General features: G+C 42.7%; 1 protein-coding gene, 1 long non-coding RNA gene and 1 pseudogene across 5 annotated transcripts; all 3 read right to left on the bottom strand.

Annotated features, from left to right (window-relative positions):
* Positions 1–1,673: 1,673 nt before the first annotated feature.
* On the bottom strand, positions 1,674–6,945 carry LOC105353590 (annotated as a pseudogene).
* Positions 6,946–10,512: 3,567 nt separating this feature from the next.
* On the bottom strand, positions 10,513–15,255 carry LOC101166884. The gene is made up of 9 exons (XM_023951116.1): positions 14,799–15,255; positions 12,246–12,345; positions 12,006–12,109; positions 11,661–11,936; positions 11,456–11,549; positions 11,309–11,376; positions 10,985–11,203; positions 10,731–10,796; positions 10,513–10,653 (listed from the first exon to the last, which is right to left on the bottom strand). Exons 2-9 carry the CDS (start codon positions 12,343–12,345, stop codon positions 10,513–10,515), a joined length of 1,068 nt encoding a protein of 355 aa, XP_023806884.1. The 5' UTR covers positions 14,799–15,255.
* Positions 15,256–16,042: 787 nt separating this feature from the next.
* On the bottom strand, positions 16,043–18,606 carry LOC105357319. Of its 4 annotated transcripts, none has more exons than XR_002872537.1 (4): positions 18,521–18,606; positions 18,028–18,127; positions 16,394–16,605; positions 16,043–16,312 (listed from the first exon to the last, which is right to left on the bottom strand). It is a non-coding gene; the product is annotated as an uncharacterized LOC105357319 (long non-coding RNA). The 4 variants fall into 4 exon arrangements; XR_002872538.1 differs by having other exon boundaries at positions 18,429–18,600; XR_002872536.1 differs by lacking the exon at positions 18,521–18,606 and having other exon boundaries at positions 18,028–18,421.
* Positions 18,607–23,478: the final 4,872 nt, after the last annotated feature.

Genomic DNA, 23,478 nt, shown 5'->3' with positions numbered 1-23,478 from the left:
GAGAGCCCTTATGTCTTTAACATGAATGTGCATGAACTCTGGAGCCCAGGGATTAGCAGATGACAGGTTAAACCTTTCTGGAATATGAAGTTAAAGCATTTTTCAACTGCTGCATAATCTCGTTTCACATGAAAAGAGAATTCCAGGAAAGCCGCAGCAGCTAACTTCTCATTTCTGAAACTTAAGGGACAAAAAAGTGTCAGGTGACACCAATTTCATAAAACCAATGCAACCAATTGAATAAAAAATAACACATTTAGTCAAAGTCAGCTTTATTGTCAAATGGCTGAATACACATGACATACAGTACAGATGAAATTACCTCCTCTCGCCCACAGTGCAATCAGCTATACAATAATAAAATATAGTAAGTTTAGATTGACAACATTGCTAAGAACAGTAAGTACATGAGTCGTGATGGTAGTCTTTGGTGGAGATGATGTTCTGAATCAGGTGTGAAACTATTTCAGTGTATAAACTCTCGGCGAATCTGCTGGTGGCTGCACTGTGGCGCAGTGGTTAGCGCACTTGCCTCACAGCAAGAAGCCCTCAGTTCAAGTCCCAGCTGGTGGACCTGAAACAGAACATCAATGGGGGTCCTTTCTGTGTGGAGTTTGCATGTTCTCCCGTGTATGCATGGGTTCTCTGCGGGATCTCCGGCTTCCTCCACCATCCAAAAACATGCTTCATAGGTTAATTGGCAAATCTAAAAATTGTACCTAGGTGCGAGTGAATGGATGTGTGGATATTCTACCCTGTGACAGACTGGCGAGCTGTCCAGGGCATCCCCTGCCTTCGCCCATAAGTGGCCGGGATAGGCTCCAGCAGCCCCGTGACCCCTGAAACGGAAAAACGGAACAGAAAATGAATGAATGAGTTTGCTGGTTCTGGGCTTGGCAATCCCTCCCTGATGGCAGCAGTCTAAAGTGTTTCTGTGATGGGTGTGAGGGGTACCCAGCAATCCTGATGGCTTTGCGGGTGAGGCAGGAGTGATAAATGTCCCAGAGGCAGTGAGAGGGACTCAGATGATCTTCTTAGCTGTTTTACAATGTGCTGCAGTCTTCTGTCATGCCGCGTAACACACGGTGATGCAGCTGGTAAGGATGCTCTCAATGGCCCCCCTGTAGACGGTCTGAGGGTTGGGGGGAGGAGCTCTGGCCCTATTCATTTTGCGGTGAAGTACAGGCATTGTTGGGCTTTTTGTGATGCAGTGTTGTGGTTACAAGTCACGTTCTTGCAGATGCGCACCCCGAGGAACTTTGAATCTCCCCCTTTCCACATCAGCACCATTGATGATCAGTATAGGTGCTTGAATGCTCCTGAAGTCCATAACCATCTCCTTTGTCTTTCCACATTCAGGTGGAGATTGTTGTCTTTGCACCACAGAGCCAGCCTGCTCACCTCCCTTCTGTAGGTGGTCTCTAAGATGCAGTGGTGGGTCTCAACAACCACTGTTGTGTCATCCGCAAACCTGATGAAAAGTTATATACATTTAGTATTGGTATATTTATCAAATCTGAAAGATTCTTTACCAACATTAATAATCTGTACAAATTTAGAATAATATTGTAATTACTTACTCTGATGTTTCATGTCAAAGTCAAAGAATTTTCAAGGACACTGCAGGGAGTTGAACCCCGTCTGGCTGAAGCCAGAGTACCAACTACCAGTGCCTTTTGCTTTTTTGACTGAACATGGAAGCAAAACCTGTATTCCAACCAGCATGGACTTCAATGATCAAACACACTAGAGTGAATGTTAATCTAATTGCTTTAAAAAGCTATCAGAAATTACATGTTTTTGTGTCACATGCTTGTTGAAATACAGTAAAAGAAACCGAACATTTCAAAAATGAACATGAACACATGCATTAAAAGAGAACAAAAAAAAAAAAAAAATCAAGACTTACCTTTTAAAATACAAATGCCATTTAATATCAAAGAAAGCTATAAAAACTGTTTACCAGACAATTTACTACATGGTTTAGACCCCCTCCCTCCAAATTTTCCACCAAATCGAACGACAAAACCCCACCCTACAATAAACACCAGGCTGTCTCCAGCAGAAAACTCCCCCCTCTAGGATGCACTAAATGAACAGAGGATCCCCTCGTGGTCACTGAAGTAAATTTGACTGACCACGGCCTTGACAGTAAATTTGGAAGTTTTGACATAGACATGATCTATGATGGTTTCCCCCCTCTCTGTTGTGGGAGAAGTGACATGCTGCCTGAAGCCTCTGTCCGTCATCAGATTAAAAATGGAAGAGGACTTCAGGATGTCTTCATTAAAATCTCCCATCACTACTACTGATTCACTTTGAGTTTCTAACCAAAGTACTAAATCCTGTAGGTGGGATCTAAACAGCACTACAGGATAGGAGGGGGGCCGATACACTACAGCTAACACTAAATTTAGAGCCAGACTCCTGTAAACAACACACTCCAAATTAAGGTCTGGCTTATCCAGAATTTGGTAGTCTCCTCCGTCCGTACAGTAGATCCCAACCCCACCATGTTGCTGGCTCTTCAGGCCAACTAATGCTGGGTTGGTTCCACTGTAGGAAAGCCCTCTCGGACGGCTGTGGAAACTGAAGCCGTCCATTTGGACAGCTTCTAAGGCAGAGCTAGGGGTCAGCCATGTCTCTGTCACAGCAATGCAGTTAGGCTGCAGCTGCTGTGTACAGTGGGCCAGATAGGAGACATGTCTGCACAATCCCTGAACATTCAGCAGAAAAACTCTGAAAGAAGATGGGTCACATCTTCTTTCATCACTCAGGAGGGGGGGCATCTTCTGCAGAGCAGCCTTCGCATGTTTATTGCAGTAAATCGCCTTTTCCTTAAATCCCTAATTATCAAACCCTCGATGGTCCTGACCCGACTCACAGCAACATACACCTGTCCAGCAGCAAAGATCTTATTAAAGGAGACCACAGCCTTGTCCACAGTCAGGCCTTGTACCTTGTGGACGGTACAAGCCCATGCCAGCTTGAGTGGGAACTGTCTCCTCATCCCCCCCTTTTGGCTCACCCGCTCTTCCTCGGGCCCTATAGCAGTGGAACCAGGCAAGTCGGCTTTGGCACATGTTCTCCGAGCTATTTTCCCAATTTCCTCATCATCAAATTTCACATAAACATATTTTGGAAACCCCCCCTCTGTGTAGGATTCAATGTGGGTGACTATGCCGCATGCCCCATTTACCAATCCATCTGTGATGTCTAAATTTTTGCATAGCATCACTCGAGCGTTGACTCCCAATAACAGCCTCTCTTCCAAACAGCTGTTCTTCACTTTTTTGTGATGCCCACTCATCAGTTGCAGTTTACCCGTCTCTTTACTCGGGATAAAGTCTTCTGCAACAATTTCACAATAATTTTCACATGTAATTTTGAGCTGCTCCAAGTTGTGTTGAAACACTTGGGCATTGGTGGGGAAAATGTGCAAAGCCGTGCTGTCCTCGCCCGTTTCACACTGCTTCAGCATTTGCACGTCACTGGGCAACAATTTGGTGTCTTTTGTACGCGTCCTAAGCCTGTTTAACATCTGTGCAAATGCTTGGTCTTTCTGTCGGACGATCTCTGTCAGTTCAACCACTTTGAAGCACATGGACCACAAATTTAGCTCAGATTTTTCTGCATAAAGTGGTTTCCCTTTAACGGGAGGCAACTGATAGAAATCTCCAACAGCGATAATTGACACTTTTCCAAATGGGGAAAAGTCACCTGTTTGTTTAATTTGTCGCAGTCTGCCGTGGATGTAGGTCAATAGTCTGTGGTCCACCATGGAAATCTCATCAATGATCAAAATCTGCAAATCGTGGTACTTAACGCGCATAGAATTAAGTTTCTCCTCGCCCAAAGGAGAGTACGGCAGACGGAATTCTGTACCGATTCCAAATGTAGTGTGAATGGTTGCTGCCTTCAGACTGTAGGCAGCAATCCCTGTGGGGGCGGTCAGCAGAACCGACATGGCGTCCGGCTGGAGACACAGAGGTGACAGCAACCTCGTAGCCTCGTACTGGATCGCTCTGATCAGGTGGCTCTTTCCAGTCCCTGCACCGCCTGTAACAAACATGTGCAGAGGATCTGGGTTCTGACCTGAGACCTTCTGTAAACACCACTCTCTGACATGTAGGAAGGTGGAGAGCTGCAGCTCATTCAGAGAGCTGATGAGCAACAGCCCCTCCTCCCTACTGAGACCGGGACTCTTCTCCAGTCGAGCAGCTTCTCCACGGAGACATCCAGATCTGGAATGTCCTCCTGATGTTCACCCTCTGTCCCTCTCTCTACCAGCTGCTCTCGCTGCTCCATCTCACTCTCCCGCTGCTCCAACTGGGCCCCGGGGACCAAAATGTCCCATGCAGCCTCCAAAAACTCTGCATCCGTCAGCTCAGCCTGGGCCAGCTCTAACGCATCAGCCTCACGCTCGAACTTCTCCCGGTTCCGATCGACAACACTTTCAACAGTGTGTTCACCGCTACGAAGACGCACTGTACCGTTCTTATAATAATCCTGATAGAATTTGAAATCCTGCGGTTTCAGGTCGTCGTCCGTGCGATACGGGAGGAATAATTGGAGAATACTCAAATGAAACCGCTCCGGATTTTTGTGCTCGGAGAAGCGCGCATAACGGACGACTGCAGGTTTGGTGCGTGTGCGTTTTACGACCAGACCACAATTATTTTGGAGCTCTATCGCATTTTTGGAGCTTTCGTTTTTTGACAATAGCCGATATTCGGACGCGAAAGTAGCAATGCACAGGTCGTCAAATTCCTGATCGTGTGGCCTATTTTTGTACCGGTCCACGATGTTTAGCATCCACTGGGACCCGGACTCATCTTGCTGCTGCAGAACAGCAAGCGGTTTGCTCATCCTAATGATGTTGTCCCCGGTTGGAATGAACACAACTTTTCTGGAGCATTCTTTTAGGTGCATATTAGCCAATCTATACACTGCTTCTTGAGCCGACACATGCCGATTATGTAAATATACGGTGCCTAATTTCTTCAGTGTCTCTTTTGCACTGGTGTTTCCCTTTTCCGCTTCTTTTTGGGTGTTTCGCAACAACAGGCCAATTTCACGCTCTTCTTTTGAAATGTACGAGATGATGTACACGACGCAAGCGAACGCATCAACGATGTACTGAATGTCCATGTTTGCATTCCAACATTTTAACAGGGACTTGTTGTAGGGGTTGATCCAGATTTCATTTTTGTTTCTTTTTAGGACGACCTGGCTTCTCCGATGGCAGGCCCTGAACAGTTTCTCGTATATTTCCTGGTCAATTTGGAAATACTCAAAGATCTGCTCCAGGGTTTCGAATTCTGATTTGTCGTCATTAACAACGCGATTAATTTCGGTCAAAAAGTCAAATGCCTCCGCAGCAATCTGCTTCTTCATGTCAATCTTCCAGCAGATGCATTCTAATTTGGATACTTCGCCGGCTTTGACGTTCGGGTCGGTACATTTGGGGCATTTCACAATCTTTTCATCTTCGATAACAAATGTGCGGCCGGATGCTGTTTTTGGAAAGTTGAAGCGACATTTGGTCCCCCCTTCTTACATGACTTGGTGTGGTTCCTGAGTGCTGCTGGACAGCCAAAACAATTTCCCTCAACACTTCGTCATCCTGAGGAATCTCGCAGGTGACGTATCTATCAATAAACGCTGCGACCTCCTCTTCCGACTCTTTCCCTATCCGTGGAGCCCCCTCAATCCAAAACAAAACGTGCACGTGAGGGGACCCACGCTGCTGGAACTCAATCCTATAAAAGAAATCCACAATTTTCCCTATAGGATTAGCCGGAGACATCAGGACCACCCTCAGGAAACAGTGCCAGCGGAAGTCAAACATGCGTGCCGCGGTGACACTGTTCCTGCGCAACAATTCACATCTTTCAGCCCAATCCAACTGGTCAGCTGTCTGGGTTCTCCCCTCCTGTCTTAACACAGTGTCGAGGAGATTTTTCCAACGCATGTCGGCTGCAGAGAACGAACAGAACCACGTTGGAATACCCAGCTGACGAACACAGGCCAACAGGTCCTTCTGTGTTGCCTGCCAGAATGCCGGAGTGCCTCGAATAGGCCGGAGAAAACAAAAGCCCTGATCTGCTTCCAGCAGCTTCTTCAGGGTTTTCTCAGAACGTGCATCGGCACTTACACCTTCAGATGCACTTCCTGATTTTTCTTTTCTGAGAGCCACAGATACACTAGAAACAACCTTCTCCACCTCCGACATGTACTGTGCAAAAAAGATGTACTCGACGTTCTGTGCAAACCTACCGTCAGCATGGAGGATCCTGTTGTTGAAGTAACGCGAGAGAGTTAATTTGAACCTTCTGTTTTCATGGTAAACGTTTTTACCATCGGGAAAGATGACAGGAAAACATTTAGCTTCATTTTCTCGATTTGTCAATAATCGGACCGGATTATTTCCTTCCGCCGGGGCCAAATTCAAAATATCCTCAAAATACTGGTCCAGGACTTCTTGGCCGATGTCCACTGGGAACAGAGCAGAATCTTGGAACATGCAGTGATTCTGTCTGTCATGGAGAAGCTCATCTTCTCCATCATCGGCCTCATCCTCTTTTTCATCTTTTTGTCCGTCTGATTTTCTGGTTCGTTCGATTTTCTTCTTCCAATTCTTCTTTACAAAAGTCATTGAGCCAAGCTTCATTAAACTCTATGTCTTTGTAATACTTATTGTTGCGTTTCAAATATTGCAAGGCTCGCCTAATGTGCATGGTATCCACAAACTGATACTCATAATGACCTTTGTAAGTCAGTTTACGCTTTAATTTGACGCGCAGCAGAGACCCTTCCATGTCAGACCGAGGCAGCACATTGGTCGTTTGCACCAAGTTGGCAGGAACACACGTGATTGGGCCGTGAACACCATTCTGCCCACCTTTAGGCAGAGCAAGCATCTTCATGAAAGGTATATGCAGTGCAATCAGATGCTGCTCTAAACTATTTAAACAAGCCAACTCAGGTGGGACAGGACACACCTCCAATTATTACCGACCCACTCAGGCGGGGTCAGACCTCTTTTTAACTTTGAGTCGCAGCAGTGGCAAATCCACAGAGCGCTCCTCGCCGTCCCTAAAAACAAACATGGGCTCTCACAGTCCATGTTGCAGCGGTGCAGGTAGTCCTCACTAATGCACACATCTGCAATCTCTGCCATCTTCGCAGATTTGCTGTACGTCTCCCTGACGCACAGCAAAACCTGGTGATGAAACAGAAGTCTGTTGCACACACAGCAAACAAACTCTGGACCCTTTTCCACCTTTTTTAGGAAGTCCTGCATGACTTCCTGAAAATGCTCTGCTCTCTTTTTTGACAACTGCCTCTTCACTTTAACTTGCTTATGACACTCTTTCTGAACGCAGGATTTTCACGATATCTCTTTTTTGTTCAAAGCTTTTAGCTCAAGTTTGTGGACTTATCATTCCTGTATTTTTCCATGCTAAGTTTAATAAGTGTGTTCCGGTGTTTGGCATCTTTCCTGTATTTTTCCTTGCTGAGCGCAATAAGTGTGTTCCTGGTATTTGGCATCTTTCCTGTATTTTTCCTTGCCAAGCGCAATAAGTGTGTTCCGGTGTTTGGCATCTTTCCTGTATCTTTCTTTGCTAAGTGTGATGAGTGTGCTCCGGTGTGCTGAATCTTGATATATTTGGCTTTTCTTTTACTTTTAATCTTATCCATTTCATCTGCATATTGCATTTTTGCTTTTGACTTTACCATTTCTCTAAAATCTCATTTTCCATATATCTAAGTTTGTGTGTCTCCTATTTGTTACCATAACTTTTGTCTGTAACTTTATTTTAAATATTTCTTCGGATGACATGCTTTAACCGTTCCTCTCGTTTTCTGTGTAGATTTTTCCTTTAAGCTTTTTGCCGTTTGTTGTCTTTTTGGCATAACAAATATTTAGAAGTAAATTTAATACATTTGCTCTCGTCAATTACGAAGTAGTTCTTATATCTGTAGAACAAATGTTATCCTTTTCATGTGAACGCATGTAATATGTTTTTGGTTGTTTGTTGGCAGAGGACAACAGCCAGCACAGCGGTCCTGTTGTGGATCTTTAACACACACAACAGTCTCAAAATGTGTACCACCACAATTTTCTATATAAATGCATTTTCAGATAATTGTGACCGCTGCTCTGGTGCCGAAGCCACCTGCCATCAAACAATACAAAAACATTTACTCCTAATAAATCAGCTGTGCTTGAATTTCTACGTCTGTTGCCCAAACACTAACAAAACGCATCCTAGATTTGGTTATGTACTCAGCCACAGAGGAGTACTCCGCCCAATTACCCAGCTATACAGATCGGGATTTGTTTCCAATTGTTTAACAACGGCTAACCGAATTTTTCTGTGGCTGTTTTGGGATCCGCTCACAGCCTGAGAGATGGCCCTAAAGTAACAATTTCCATCTCCAATGATTTTTTCGTTGGTGCAGGGGGGCCCTAACAAACCAATGGGAGGAGCAGGTGGGGCATTAAAATTTTGGAACTCAATATTTAACATTGAGCACAGAGCCTGGCAGACATCCAGATTTAAAGGGTTAAAATAGAAAATTTCCTGCTCAGGCTCACTAAAAATTACATCCTGATCCTCCACAGCAACATCATCTAATTTCACTTTCTTTAGGTTTTCACTGAAGGGCCTGCAATATCAATTTTTGAATCCATTTTACGTTTTGTTGCTGTCTTTTTGGGTTCTACAGTGACATCTAATGAAGTGTCATGGAAGAGGCTCTCTTTGCAGAGGTTCAGGGAGTTACTTTCTGCAGGACTTCCTAAGAAAGGGCCAAATGTATTGGAAGCAGAAAAAACAACACCAACCATTTCAAACTCTGTGAGGACAATGCCCTCGACTGACCTCTGCAGGTAGTCGTGAACTTCACCCACAGAGTCAAAAAACAGAACTACGCTGGATCCATCAGGGACCCTCATCCCTTCAGGACTGCGAGAATGGGAGTCTACAATAGCCCAGCGTCCATTCTCAGCAATGACGGCACACGTGTTCTCACACAGTGTCAGCAGACACGTGTTGTACTGTGCCGTCATCCTAGCCAACCCCTCCTTCAGGGGAACCAACACACCCACATCAACAAACTCACCCGAATTGATTTTAGCATCCCCACTAACAACTTCCCCAAAAACACAGGACAGTTCAACCCCATCTACCACTACTTGATCTGGAAGATCAGTCACTCTCAGAAAACCTGCAGAGTCAGTGATTTTGTTCTGTCTCTGCAGGTCCGAGTAAACCTGATCTCCAGCAAGCAGCACAGAATCCAACTCACAACTGTCCCACTGAAACACACTTTTAACAGTGTGCTTGGCAGCAGCCACCAAAGAGATGGCCATGCACTGCCGCCCACTGTTGCTCCCAAACAGCTCACTGCCCTGGTGAAACGATCCTCTGATGCTGGGGAACTTTAACGTACCAGCAGCAGGAACAGGACCAGGCTCCTGGACCTCAGAGGTTACCAGCTCATCATCCGAGGAGCCAAACGTTACACCAACCTCCATGTCAACTGAACTAGAGTCTGACACAGCCTCAACACTACAACTGGCAGGAGCAGGAACCACCTCACTATTACATTCAGAGGGACCAAACAAGATGATGGGATCTGAACTGGTTGAACCGCACAGCAGATGCAAGAAGGAGAACAGCTCTTACCTTTGCTGCTCTTCTTACCTCCTGCAGCAGGCCGTCCACGCTGCTGCTGGTCCTTTAGGAAAAGAGGAGAAAAAAATTACTGTCAAGGAAAAAACAGATTTTTAATTCTTAATAATCAATTAACACCTAAAATCAAATAAAGAATGCACTGTGAAGAACTTAAGGCTTAGGAAGCATTTTGATCATACTTGCCCAAGAATCATGTCTGCTACTAAAGGAGCACACAACAAAAGCTTAAGTAGGAACACAAACAAACATGTCAACTTAAAATGACTAATAAATAAAAACATCATCCTAAAGACAATATTGAGCTTTTTTCTTTCTTCTCTCACCTGGTCCACAGGCCGCTCCACCGTCACGTCCTTGGTAGGAGACCTAGGTGTCACCCCCACACGGTCCTGCATACAAACATGAAATGTATTTAATGTCACACTTTTACCATGAACTAGGTGCTGCAGCATTCTGACTAAATGAAACTACAAAGTCATTATACCTGGGCGGCACCCTCTCCTTCCTGGCACGCCTGGCAGGTGAAGGCCGGGGTTTCACCTCCACGTGCTCGGGACCTCCGCCTTAGTGAAAAACAAAAGAACACAAAAATACACACCATTAAATATCTCACTTTAAAAATCTATTTTGACCTCTACAACACAACACTGAAATGTGTCTCTTCTTACCTGGGGCCTGGGGGCAGCCCTCTGGGATGCAGCCACAGCCCTCCGGCGACGTCTAGCACGAGACGTCTGAGGAATAATGACAAACACCAGAAAAAAGTATTTAGGAGCAGTTATAAAGCTATTCTGAACTCTAAGCATCAAGACAAAACAGTTACCTTGTTCCCAGCGGGAACAGGCGCAGCAGCTCCAGCACAGTCCAGATCTGACGGGTAAAATTTGTCCATCAGATCCAGAATAGCAGGGCTGAAGCGCACGGGCGACACCGGGAGAGGAGCAGCCTGTGGAATAGAAAACACAAAATGTTATCATGTGGACACAACACACACACTGCAGTTTTATTTTTCCTGCAACTCACCTGCTCCAATCCCCGCCCGTGCCAGGATGCCAGAGGAGAGCGGTCTGCACCCGAAGGACTGGCTTTCTGTAGAGAGTGAGAAAGAAAGAGAAAACTATTTAGACACTTGAACTAGCCTCTTCCATGGACCACAGACCTGCTCTGCACACGCCACTTCTGGTCTGGCTTTCAGGAAGCTGGATTCACCTTGAACACATGGACAAGTTTAAAACAGGAAAAATCATTTCATTTGTATGAAATGAGCTGACGCTTACCTTTGCCTTCCCTACCTTGCAAGCCCACTCAAAAGGGTTGGTTGGAGGAGGGGACACAGGGTGCTCCCTCACAACCACCTTAGGAGTGACTCGCCGCACGGCAGGCCGGGGCGACGCAGGAGGAGGCGCCTGGACCTCTGGCTCCACCAGCTGCAGAGCAGAGTAGTTCCACAGCAGGGAAGCCAGAAGGACCATCCCTCCATCGTCACTCAGGTGGACCTGAGAGACACAAAAAAAACAAGAAAACCCCACGAGATTTGATTTGAGACTTATTGTACTGAGAAAAGCTGTCTGCATCAAAAACAACCAGAACCATCAACCTACCCCATCGCGGGCCCACAGCGCCAAGTGGTCCAAGCTGAAGTGCTCAGCAACAGACAGGTACTTAATGCCTGCACAGGAATGAAAGTTAGTGAACTGTTCCCCCAGACAATCATCTACATGACAACCAACAAGGACATGATGTTATACCCATCTGCGCCGCCACTCGGTTGAAGTCCTGGCGGAGGAACGTCTGCAGGTCCGGGGCCACAGTCAGGCGAGGCGGGAAGTCCAGGACGAAGAGCTGGTAAAACAATCCCACAAACACACAAACCAGCTTCAGTAATTACACTTTCTGCTGCTGCTGCATCCCCCTCTGCTTCTCTTCAACGTGCAACGATTAAAACACACTTACCTTGGACCACTTGGACTGGAGCAGAGTCAGGAGCCGCCTGAAGTCCACAGCTGCCTCGGGGAGCGTCCGGCTGGCCGTCAGGTTGTTGCTGGGGGCGAGAAGACACACAAGATCGGGGGTACGTGGAATGTTTGCGTGCCTTACCTCTTTGTACAGCTCGGCTGCACTGGCGCCAGGGGTGGACATGAACCCGAAGGTCATGCCCCCACCCCCAGGCATCCGGACGATCCCGTCCACCAGGGCGCGAAGGTGGGAGTCTCCTACCACCAGGACGAACTGGAACACATGCAGTTGTTGTCATAGCCATAACTTACACTGGGTAACAGTCAGTCACAGGTACTTTACCTTCTCCCCGGGAGACTCTGGCGGCACAAGGCACTTGTGGCTCTTCCCGGTGGCAGAAGACACTGGCCATCTTCGCACGGGGTGCCTAAACCCAGTGCCGGAGCCTGGGAAATACAACACGTTAGGGTGTGTTCTCTTTTTAGCCAACAGCACATACACATGCATCAATTCATAAAAGATTAGGGAGCAGAATAAAACTGATGCAATAATGGAGAGAGAAAAAAAATCTCAGTTACTTACGTGAACTCGGAGCACTCGGGCTTGGATGGCCAGTCGGTCCCAGGTCCATGGGCGCGAAGTTCCTGGCACGGGCTCTGCGGTGGTCCTTGCCCCGTGGCATCTACACAAAGATCATAAACACACACACAAAAACACTTTTAGCACAACCAGTACTTTTATAATATAAGATCATTTTGTCCAATATACATTAAAACTAATTTTCCTTGACAATATAAATAACAGCAGTACATTTAAAAAGCATTGCATGTTTCTTTCAGAATAAACTTTAGAAAAAGATTTACAGCAAGCAAAAATAGTTGCCACTGTTGTGAGCAGTCAATCTTTTATTCAGTATTTCTATTAATCTATTCCAAAACACAGAATGAAATAGTGTGCTATATATCTTTTTTGTTTTAAAAAACAGATCTTAAAGAAAATATAACTTTTTGCTGACCACTGCAGCAGCAGAAGCAGGACATGCTAAAATTCACATGGACAGTCAGCCCAGAAATAAGATAAATCTGGCCAAGCAGCAGGAAATGACCAAAACGACAATAAAAAAATAAAAACAAAAATCAGCCAGGTGCATTAACAGGCCTCTTTCATGTCAGGAAAACTGATTTAGTGCAGCAACCAGCATGTTCAAAATGTTTGCAGCAGAAAAACCGTCTGACTTCTGACTGTGCAGCTGCAAGTTACATTTATTACAATTAAGATTTTTATCTGAACTATCATTTCATTTAAAAAAAAAAGTTGAAATACTAGAAAGCATTTTTTTCCAGAGGTTTTTTCCCTTTGGAGAAAAGCACACCTGTTTTTAATAAGATGCCCTTTGAAAAGTAACATTAATAGTTGAAAATGGCTTCTTCTGCTACATATATGAAGTCTATTTTGGTGAGCCATCAGTTCTTTATTCATTACTTCTATTAATCATTTCCAAAACACTTCTACAGAATGAAATAATGTGTTTTAAATCTTTTTGTTTTAACAAATAGATCTAAAAAATCTAACTTTTTACCAATATTTTCCTCCAGAGGATGCACAGATCACAAACAGGCCTTTAATTTCGCATCAAGTCAGCAGATAAACTTTACAGTTTCAGGAGATCCTCAGCCATAAATCCACAGATCTGACTAAATTCAACTTCATCATTTGGCTGAGGTTACACAATCTCACAAACTTGCATCAAAACAACATGCAGCTCCACGAGTGATCAGTACTTTCATTTAGAAGAAACCAGCTGCACCAGCAAGCCCAAACCATCCATAGGTAAATTCACACTAAAAATCACAGCATTCAAATTAAATCTACCAAATAGAATCAATCACAACATCCAGGAGTCAACAGTAACAGTCACTGCGAAGACAGTAACTAATACATAATAGCATCTACCTACATGCAAATGTAACCCAATGTGAGTCACATTTCAGGTAAAATGAGCAAAAAAAAAAAAATCCTAGCAGGTTCTATTTGTAATGATCTTACCAATCCATGTGAACTTGGAACATTTTAAACACAAAATAAATACCCCAATTTAAAAATGTCATACGTTTTAATAAACTCTTAGTGACTTAACAAAAGAACACTTATTTAATAAATGTTTACCTCTTTGACAAAAGATTTAGAACATAGCTGAATTTTTTCATGTGCAGTTAGATTTTTTTTTAAATGCAACTTTTAATTCAATTTAAGACATTTTTAGTTCTAAACTGAATGAAAGCAATACAATCAGCACTGAATTGAATAACAGTAAAATATATATAAAATCACCAAGCAATAACACAATAAAATTAGACAATGCCACAGCAATAAAGCAGCAAACCGCATGAACAGATGAGTGAACACCGACCGACACCCCCCCCACACACACACACACCATTCCGGCAACATCAAACACACCGACAGTCCTCTGAAGTTAAAGCTAAAGCCCAGTCGAAGCTAAGCCACTAATAAATTACACAAATGCAACACTCACAACAGCAAAAATATGAAACACGAGCATTTTGCTCTCAATACTTTAGCTTTGGGTAATTCCATACTGACAAAGCTAACACAAACTAGCTTGCTTCAGAAAAAACGTCCACTTGATTAAGATAACTTCAACACGAGGCAAGGTCACTGATAAAAATCACACAATGCAACACTCATGTTCACAACAGCAGAAAAATAAATCAAGCATTTTACTCTCAAATACTTTCAAGTTTGGGTCTGGATTAGCTAGCTAACGCGCTAGCTAGCTAGCTTCAAAATGTCATCCTTTTGAAGTTAAGCTAACTTCAACACGAGGCAAAATCACCGATAAAATTACACAAATGCAACACTCATCTTCACAACAGCAGAAAAATAAACCAAGCATTTTACTCAAATACTTTTAAATTTGCGTCTTTCAATGTTCTGGCTTGCTAACGCTAGTTAGTTTGCTAGCTTAAAACGGCAATGCTTTGAAGTTCGGCTAAACTTCGACACACAGCAAAAGTGACTACTAAAATGCAACACTCTGTTTTACAACAGCAGAAATATAAAGCACAAGCATTTTACTCTCAAATACGTCTGAGATATTTATAAAACGCTTACCTTCTCGACGTAAAAAGTGGGCCGGGGCAACAAAATGGAGTCCTACAGAGACAGAGTAGAAAAGAAAAAACGGGGGGATAGGTGGAGAATTAAAAACTCTTCGTGGAAATAGATGGAGTTAAATCCTCTTTTGGTCGAAGTAACAGGCAGTAGAGATCCTTCTCTGGCGAAAATCAGCCGATCCTCTGGGTGCAGAAACCAAGGAAAACCTTTTCTCACAGAGCTCTGACAGACACGTCCGATCACTCAGAAGTCCCGTGGGAAAAGGGACGAATTCTCCACCGTTCTAGAAGCTTCTACCACCTTGGACCAATCACAGACAGCCACACCCCAATTTTTTTACGTGATTGGATAGAAAACGGGCAAAACCATTTGTAGGAATTTTGCAACTACAAAATCATAATACTTTATTATTCACAACGTTTTAAGAACCGACTCAGCATTACTTACTGTTTACAGAAAAAAAAGAGTGAATCTGTGAATTACAACAGTGACAATGCTTTTATATAAAATAGTATCAGCATTTATTTAATTCCTTTCAAAATTTGTCTACAGCAGCTTCACAAAATGGCGGCTCCCTGGTGGAATAAAAACGTTTAATATATAATGTATTTTTTATAAATGACTCTTTTGTGACATTTCTAAGCAATACAAACTAATTTGACATAAAATACACCTTTGTGAATGGACAAGATGTTTTTTTAAATCATACTTTGTTAGCAGAGAGCAGTTTTTTTTTATTAGTGATGACTTATGAGCATGTACCACAACAGTTGAAATGTATTTACATTTTAAATGAGACAAAAAACCTATATGTATCAATGCCCCCCCCCCCTTAAAACCTGATTACTATTTTCAATTCAAATAAAAAAACACCTTTGTATTTAAAAATGATCATTAAAGTTTTTTTTTTTACATTTGTTCCCCTGAAATTTGGAAGCCTATTTTTAAGTACAAAGCATCTTTATCTCATCAGAAAAAAGAAATACCCACCTGTCCACATTCAATGAGGTTTGAACTGCTCCATTTCTCCTTTAAAGACTGATGGTTTTCTTTAATTCTGGCCTAATATGATTTTTTAAACATGTTCACACACAGAAAGTTGTTTCAATTCTTACAAAAAGTGAAAATTGTCACCACATCAGTATGTAAGCTAGATGAGCTTTTGTGAGTGTTACATGTCAATCATTGTAGGTTATGGGAAGCATTCAAGCATCTTCACTCAGTGAGAAAATGACAGAATACCACGTTGACTTGATTTATTCATATCACAAAGAACACAGGTGTCAGTGACAGATGACTGCTTTGCCATCCCGTCTCTGTTGACGCTCACAGCATCTCCTCATCAGCTCAGTCATGTCCTGCTCCAGCTCCTTCTGAAGACCTTTGACCCGCCTCACTTCAGTTAGCTGTTGGAATCTGATCCTGTTCTTCACTTCACCTCTTCTCTTCTGGATGAGACGGATCATCTCAGTGAAGACCTCCCGACTCTCCTCCACCTGCTGTTGAAGCAGCTGTGAGATGAGACAGTGTTATGTTCTTCCACAGAGCAGAGAGAACAGATTGTGATCAGTGCGACAGAACATCCTCATCACCTCATCATGACTTTAGCAGATGTTCTCCTGCAGGTTCTTGGAGGGTCCCACCAGCTTGTGTTTCTTCAATGCAGCTGCTTTCAAATGAGGCTGAAGGTGTTCCTCACAGGAAGGAGAAAGGCTGGTCAGACAGGACTTCAGGGTGTGTCGTATTTTCCAGTGCAGACGTCACAGACCACATCTGCTCCGCATCTCTAAGCAGCTTGAAGTTCCTGTGACAACAGTGGCACATATTATTCAGAAGTTTAAGACCCACGGGACAGTAGCCAAACTCACTGGACGATGGAAGAGGAACATTGATGACAAATTAAGGACACGGATAGTTGGAACTGTATCCAAAGAGCCCAGAACAACCTCCAAAGACATTAAAGGTGAACTCCTTGATCAAGGTACATCAGTGTCAGATCGCACCATTTCATTTGAGCCAGAGTGGACTTCATGGGAGCATCAAGGAGGACACCACTGTTGAAAGGAAATCATCAAAAAGCCAGACTGGAATTTGCAAAAATGCATGTTGACAAACCACAAAGCTTCTGGGAATATGTCCTTTGGACAGATGAGACAAAACTGGAGCTTTTTGGTAAGGCACATCAGCTCTATGTTGGTAGACTCAAAAATGAAGCATACAATGAAAAGAACACTGTCCCTACTGTGAAACATGGAGGAGGCTCAGTTCTGTTTTGGGGCTGCTTTGCTGCATCTGCCACAGGGTGTCTTGAAGTTGTGAAGGTAAAATGAAATCTCAATATTATCAAGGCATTCCGGGTAGAAATGTGCTGCCTAGTGTCAAAAGCTTGGTCTCAGTGGCAGGTCATGGGTCTTCCAACAGGACAACGATCCACAACACAGAGCCAATAACCCCCCAAGAATGGCTCAGAGAAAAGCCTTGGACCATTCTGAAGTGGGGTTCTATGAGCCCAGATCTGAATCCCATTGAACATCAGTGGAAGGAGCTGAAACACGCCATTTGGAGAAGACACCCGTCAAACCTGAGACAACTGGAGCAGTTTGCTGATGAGGAGGGGGCCAAAATACCTGTGGACAGGTGCAGAAGGCTCATTGACAAATACAGAAACCGTTTCATTGCAGTGATTGCCTCAAAAGGTTGTGTAACAAAATAATAAGTTATGGAGGTACCATCATTTTTGTCCAGCCCTATTTCATTAGTTTTTTTTAAATAATTCTGTTAATCAACAACTCAAAAGTAATGGCTGATTGTGATTATTTAACTTTCAAAAATGTTTTATTTATTGTTACTTTTGAACGTTTCAAGTAATTTCAGTGAGCATTGGGGACTTTCTTTCTTTAACTGAGGGGTACCAACTATTTTGTGCACCACTCTTGGCATCATCTAGTGGACAAAAAAATTGTACTACACTCAGAGTGAACATAGCAAATTATAATTGTGGATCAAAATAAATTATTTCTATTTCACTTATGAGAGAATAAATATGTAAATCTTTAAATATATCTGTTAATATAAATGTATTTGTAAATACTTGTAAATAAAAATTATTAAAATTATTTCAGGAAGATCCTGCTCCTTTGTTCTGCTCAGAACAAGGACAGAACTTTAGAAAAGAAAACATCCACAGAGACCTTCATGCAGCAATAAACCAGATCAGGTTTCTCACTCCAGGCCACTGAAGAGCAGGGAAGCAGCTGAGGGCAGATGACATCAGGACTCTGTGCAGGCCAGTCCAGTTCATCCACACCAGACTCTGTCCTCTGACTCTGATTAGAGTATGTTAGAATGTTAGAATGACATTGGGTATTTTTTAACAAGCTCTAAAAGTACTTTGAACCTTGCTCCTTTTACATCTAGATCCTTTTAAGAAGCCACTTAACAATAAAAACTAATGAAAGTAAAGTTGGATTTTTTTTATTCAGGAAAAATCTTATTTTTTATATCATGTGTTCAATCAGTCTTAGCTTTATATCAGAAAATTAAACCTAGGAACAAATGTGACATCTATCAACTTTATAAAGGAGATTTCTTCAGTCTGAATCTTCTGAACAGTCAGCTCAGACTCACTTGTGTGTTTGATGAGGAGCTCAGCAGACACATCCAGAGATTTCAGGTCAGGTAAATATGAGGAAATGTTCAGCTAAACTGCCATTAGTCACCTCTGGTTTTTTAGCAGCTCGCTGGGTCTTCCACCTTTCAAAAGGTCACAGGGAGCATCGATGGCTTCCACATATGAATAAAGGCCTAAAAGAAAATGCAGTTTGTTATTTTAACAGGAAACTTTTTTATTTCATTCAAATGCAGGCTGTATGTGACTCTAGTGCCACATTTATAGATATTTTTGTTGGAAATCCAGGATCAATCCATGATTCACAGGTTCTACGTAAAAGCCCAATTTATGTAAATAAAACATACCCACCTGAAGGAATCTTTTGGGTGATGGTGGGTATCACTGCATTGCACATCCCATCATGCTGCTGACATGAGGAATGCCATTGAGGCCCGTTACAACCAGGGCACGCTCTGTGGTGGAGAGAGAGCATTTGGCATGATAAGGAGGAGAGCAATATTTCTGGGGGCGTTGGAAGTAAAACCAACCTTTGCAATGAAAATCATTGCCTGCAGCACCATCCTGCACAATCTGTGCATCTGTGAAGGGGACTGCTGGGAGCCGCAGATGTTGAGCCACAAAGGGCAACACCAGGAACCAGCAGGACGAGCAAAGTGGCGTCCATCTGCGAGGACAAATCTCTGCTTTCCTTTCAACTCCAACTGTGTCCGACATGACTCTGGAGGACCACGATGATTGTTAACATGTATACAAATATATGTTAACATATAAAACGAAATTGTAAATATGTACATTTGATATTTGTATGAAAATCCTTTTGGGATTGTTAAAAATAGCTCAGATTTAAATAATACATGTAAATTATTCAATTTTTTGTTCATGCATTTATTAAACAAATAGGAAAAACAACGGCAACATAACATTTTTGAACAATGTTTTCAACTCAAGTAAGCTGAACAGACTATCGTGTTGCTCTTTGTCCTTTCCTCTGGCTCTTTCAACAAAAAACTTTACCCCACTATGACAACGATTAACCGTTTATTAATAAATGAAGACAAATCTAATCATGATCGAGTGTCTCTCTTCCCTCCATCCGGCACGAGCTTGCCTGAAAACAAATAAGCTATCTTTCTCCATCCATAGATGGATTAGATTTTCCTCTTCCTCGTCTGTCCCTTCATATATAAACACATTAAAAAATGTTTTAATAACTTATGACTACGTTTAGAAGTCACTGCTTTTTGATGTAATAACTAGCGTTTGTTTTTAGCCTTCGGGGCTAATTCGCGTTAGCGTTAGCTTTAGCATTACCGAACTTGATGAGCTTCAAAACAATCTAGGTTGTCGATTGAGGAATATAACATATTAAACACATCATCTTATGCATTTACACATATATTTTACAACAGATACTAGATACTTTTTAATATACTTATATGTTTCGGTTGTTTTCCTTGCCCAACCGGCAGCTATCTTCGAATAATTCAAACGCAATGAATTGTGGTTCACACGCATTGCATTGTGGTCCGAACGCAGTTTGACACGGCGTTTCGGCGTGAGGTTCACCTTGATAAAACAGAGTGTTTCGGCATAGAGTGTGTGAGAAAATAATAGCTCAGCGGGATAAATAGTGTTACGAACATCATGAGGTTCTGAGTTCGACTCCAGTCTTTAACGTTGTTTTTTGCGTTTATTTTTTTATTCCATGTGATGTGTATTTTGCTGTGTCAAGCACTTCTCACAGAAAAAAAAAGAAGCTGCAGTGATGAAGACGCTGATGGACTCTTCATGCTCCTCTAAGGACCAGCAAGGCAGATGTGTGCACATCCTCAAATTACACATTCACAATCACAATCACTTACATTCACACTGACGTTTGTGTTTACAAGGCTTTTTTGTTCATAGTAGTTTCAGATTGTGTCAGTCATGAAAGTAAAAATCTTGTCAATAACTGTTTCAGAAATAAAAGTCTCTTAACACTGGAGAAATTAACAGGTGTTTTTCATGTCTGTTTTCACATATTAGCATTATACCTAAAATAACATTGATTCTACGAGCCATAGTCAAATGAACTGTTATCTGAATGGAAGATTCATGCATTCATCTCTTCACTCAAGTTCTGGCCCTTCATTTTAAAAGCTTTGACTCAAAGACACATTCTTGTCAAATATGTGAAAACTTTCCCTGTTGGACAGTAACACATAATGAAAAATGGGTTCATAAATTCAAACAAAGTCTTCATACTTTCATACTAAGGAGTTACCACGTTTACAGTCAAAAGAGGCAACAACACAAGAAAAATGTGACCTGCTGAGGATGTTTAACCTAGAAAGTCAGGTTTCTATCCAGCCATCCATTTTTCTTCACCAGTTTGATCCTTTTTGGGGACACAGAGCTGCAAGAGTCTGGCTACTGTTGGGCTAAGGCAGAACTTCTCAATTATTTTTTGCAAGGCCCCCCCTAGGAAAAGAAAATATTTCAGGCCCCCCCTACCCCCCCCCCCCACACACACACACACACACTCGTCACGGAGACAATACATTAGTTTAGTATCTAAAAATTGAGTAAGTATTCATGAAATTGTATCTTTTAACAATAAAATAGGAAAAAAGAAATATAAATCCACTTCCAACAAATATTAAATTTATTTTGCCACACAGAAACCCTGTTCTAGTCTAAAACAGAATAAAACCTTAAAATAAAAAGTCTGTCAGTCCTTACTTAACTAGAAACATTTTGACATAATGAACCATTTGATGCTGAGAAAAATAATATAATCAATAAATACAATTTAATGTAAATTGATTTAAAACATTAACACAGCAGCACCAATATATTTAATGTTTTTAGTCTGAAGAAATAGGTCAAAAACATTGTGCTGACTTTTTTTCTAAACGATGGATTGTTTATTTTTGATCTCATAAAGTGCAGCTGTTTTCATGCATTACCTGCTGTCTTTATGTCAAATACTGACACCAACTAAACCACAGGCAGACAAAGAATACATGTATGAAAAATAAAGACACGTCATCAAAATGTCTTCAATAGTTCATAAAGAATGACATTATTAGAATGAGCTGAGGAATCTAAAGGCAAAAGATGATCCTAATCTGGGCAACTCTCCACGTGCGCGTTCCAAACATCAGCCGGAGCCCACCACCCCTCTCCTTTCATGCTCTTAGACATGCCAGCCGCATGTGACAGGAGAGAGGAACGCGCAGCTGCTGGGACGGCAGTTCACAGGTTTCAGGCTGTTACAAACTCTGTCATATAAGAGATAATAGAGATAATAAGAAAACAAAAGTGAGGCGGATTTTTTTCCAAGCACTGAGCCGTTGTCACCGCCAACCCCCGTTAAATTTGCGCACCTGTGCCTAAGACCGCTGCTACTGTGCGCCCCCCTTGACATCGCCCCGCCCCACTATTTGAGAAGCACTGGGCTAAGGCTACATCCTGGTCATCACTCACATCACATGCATCTATGATCAGCCTTACAGGAAGAGAAGGGGGGGTCAGGAGTATGAAGTAGCTGCTTAGCAAATTGGGTCTGGTTAATGGTGGGTGGTGTGAGCACCGGTGGTACCTACACCAGGGCAGCAAGGACGGGTGGGGCGTAGAGGCGGGGAGCGAGTGCGGGTGGTGCGTAGACGTGGGAAGCGAGGATGGGTGAGGCCTATAGGCGGGGGTGAGAGCGGTTGGTGGGTAGAGGTGGGCGGTGAGGGAAGGGGCGCGTAGCGCCTGCGGGCCATACAACGCCGCTTGCGGCTTTAATTATTATTATTATTCTTCTGGTTTCTAACGGACAGTTTGAGCGAAAATTTGACCCCCGCCACATACCCGAAAACTCACCAAAATTGGCACACACCTAGGATAAATGTGAAATGAATTTTCGGCAAAGAAAACGTCACCCCCCCGAAGTTGATGACATCACGGCGAGCGTTCCCGTAAAAAAAATGAATGGGCCGAAAATCGCTTATGGGGCCAAAAAAAAATATTTCAAATTAGAACAACGAAACCAAAAAACACGTGTTGGAGATATCCCAAAGAAGTTATAAAATCATTATGGGATGGCCACACAACCTACGGCTTGGCGGCCATTTTGTGGCGAACTCAGAGAAATGGCGATTTTCGTGTTTTTTGACAATATGGGAAAACTACACTTTTGTTCAAGCGATTTTCACGAAATTTCATACACATGCCACAAACACGATTCTACAACTACCAAAGAAGTTTTGTTGACCTTTGACCTTGGCAAGGGGCGGCCATCTTGAATTTTCATAAAAAAGCACCTTTATTGACGGATACAAACGAAAACTCGTCCTAGGGATTTTTATCGATCTTTTTGAAACTTCTCGGGCATCAATGGCAAGCTACTGTGGACAAAATGTTGGAATTAGAAGTTGTAGAATTTGAAACGCGTGCCCGTGAAGAATTCGCAACCATCGCCATTTTAGCTAGCTCGCACATATTTTGTCGGAATAGCCTGAAACTGAAATATGCGATACCCTGTCCCACACTGAACAAAACGATGTCACATACGACAAAATCCATAAAGGAATGTGGCCGTGGTAAACAAAAAACCGTCGCAAAAAAAAGTGCTGACTCGGCAAAAAAAAATTTTTTTGGATTTTATTTTTAAGAATCGGCTAACGAAACTCAGATAACTTTGTCGGGTATATCCAAAGAAAGTTTTGAAATCATTACGTGATGGCGACTTGACCTACGGTTTGGCGGCCATTTTTTGCCAAAATCTGCCATTTTGCGTTTTTCGCGTTTTTACACAATATGGAAAAATGAACTTTTTTTCGAGCGATTTTCACGAAATTTGACTCGCATGTCCCTAGCGTAAGTCTACAATCACCTTTGGAGTTTCGTCGACCTTTGACCTCGGGAAAAGGCGGCCATCTTGAATTTTCTATAAAAAACACCTTTACCACCAGATTCAAACGTAAACTTGTCGTTGGAATTTTCATCGATTGTCTCGAAACTTTTTGGGCATCAATGGCAAGCTACTGTGGAAAAAATGTTGGAAGTAGAAGTTGTAGA

Source organism: Oryzias latipes, chromosome 21 (assembly GCF_002234675.1).
Source record: "Oryzias latipes chromosome 21, ASM223467v1".
NCBI classification, from domain to species: Eukaryota; Metazoa; Chordata; class Actinopteri; order Beloniformes; family Adrianichthyidae; genus Oryzias; species Oryzias latipes.
Note: the sequence above shows the minus strand (reverse complement) of the source record. Positions and strands in the feature narration are given on the sequence as shown.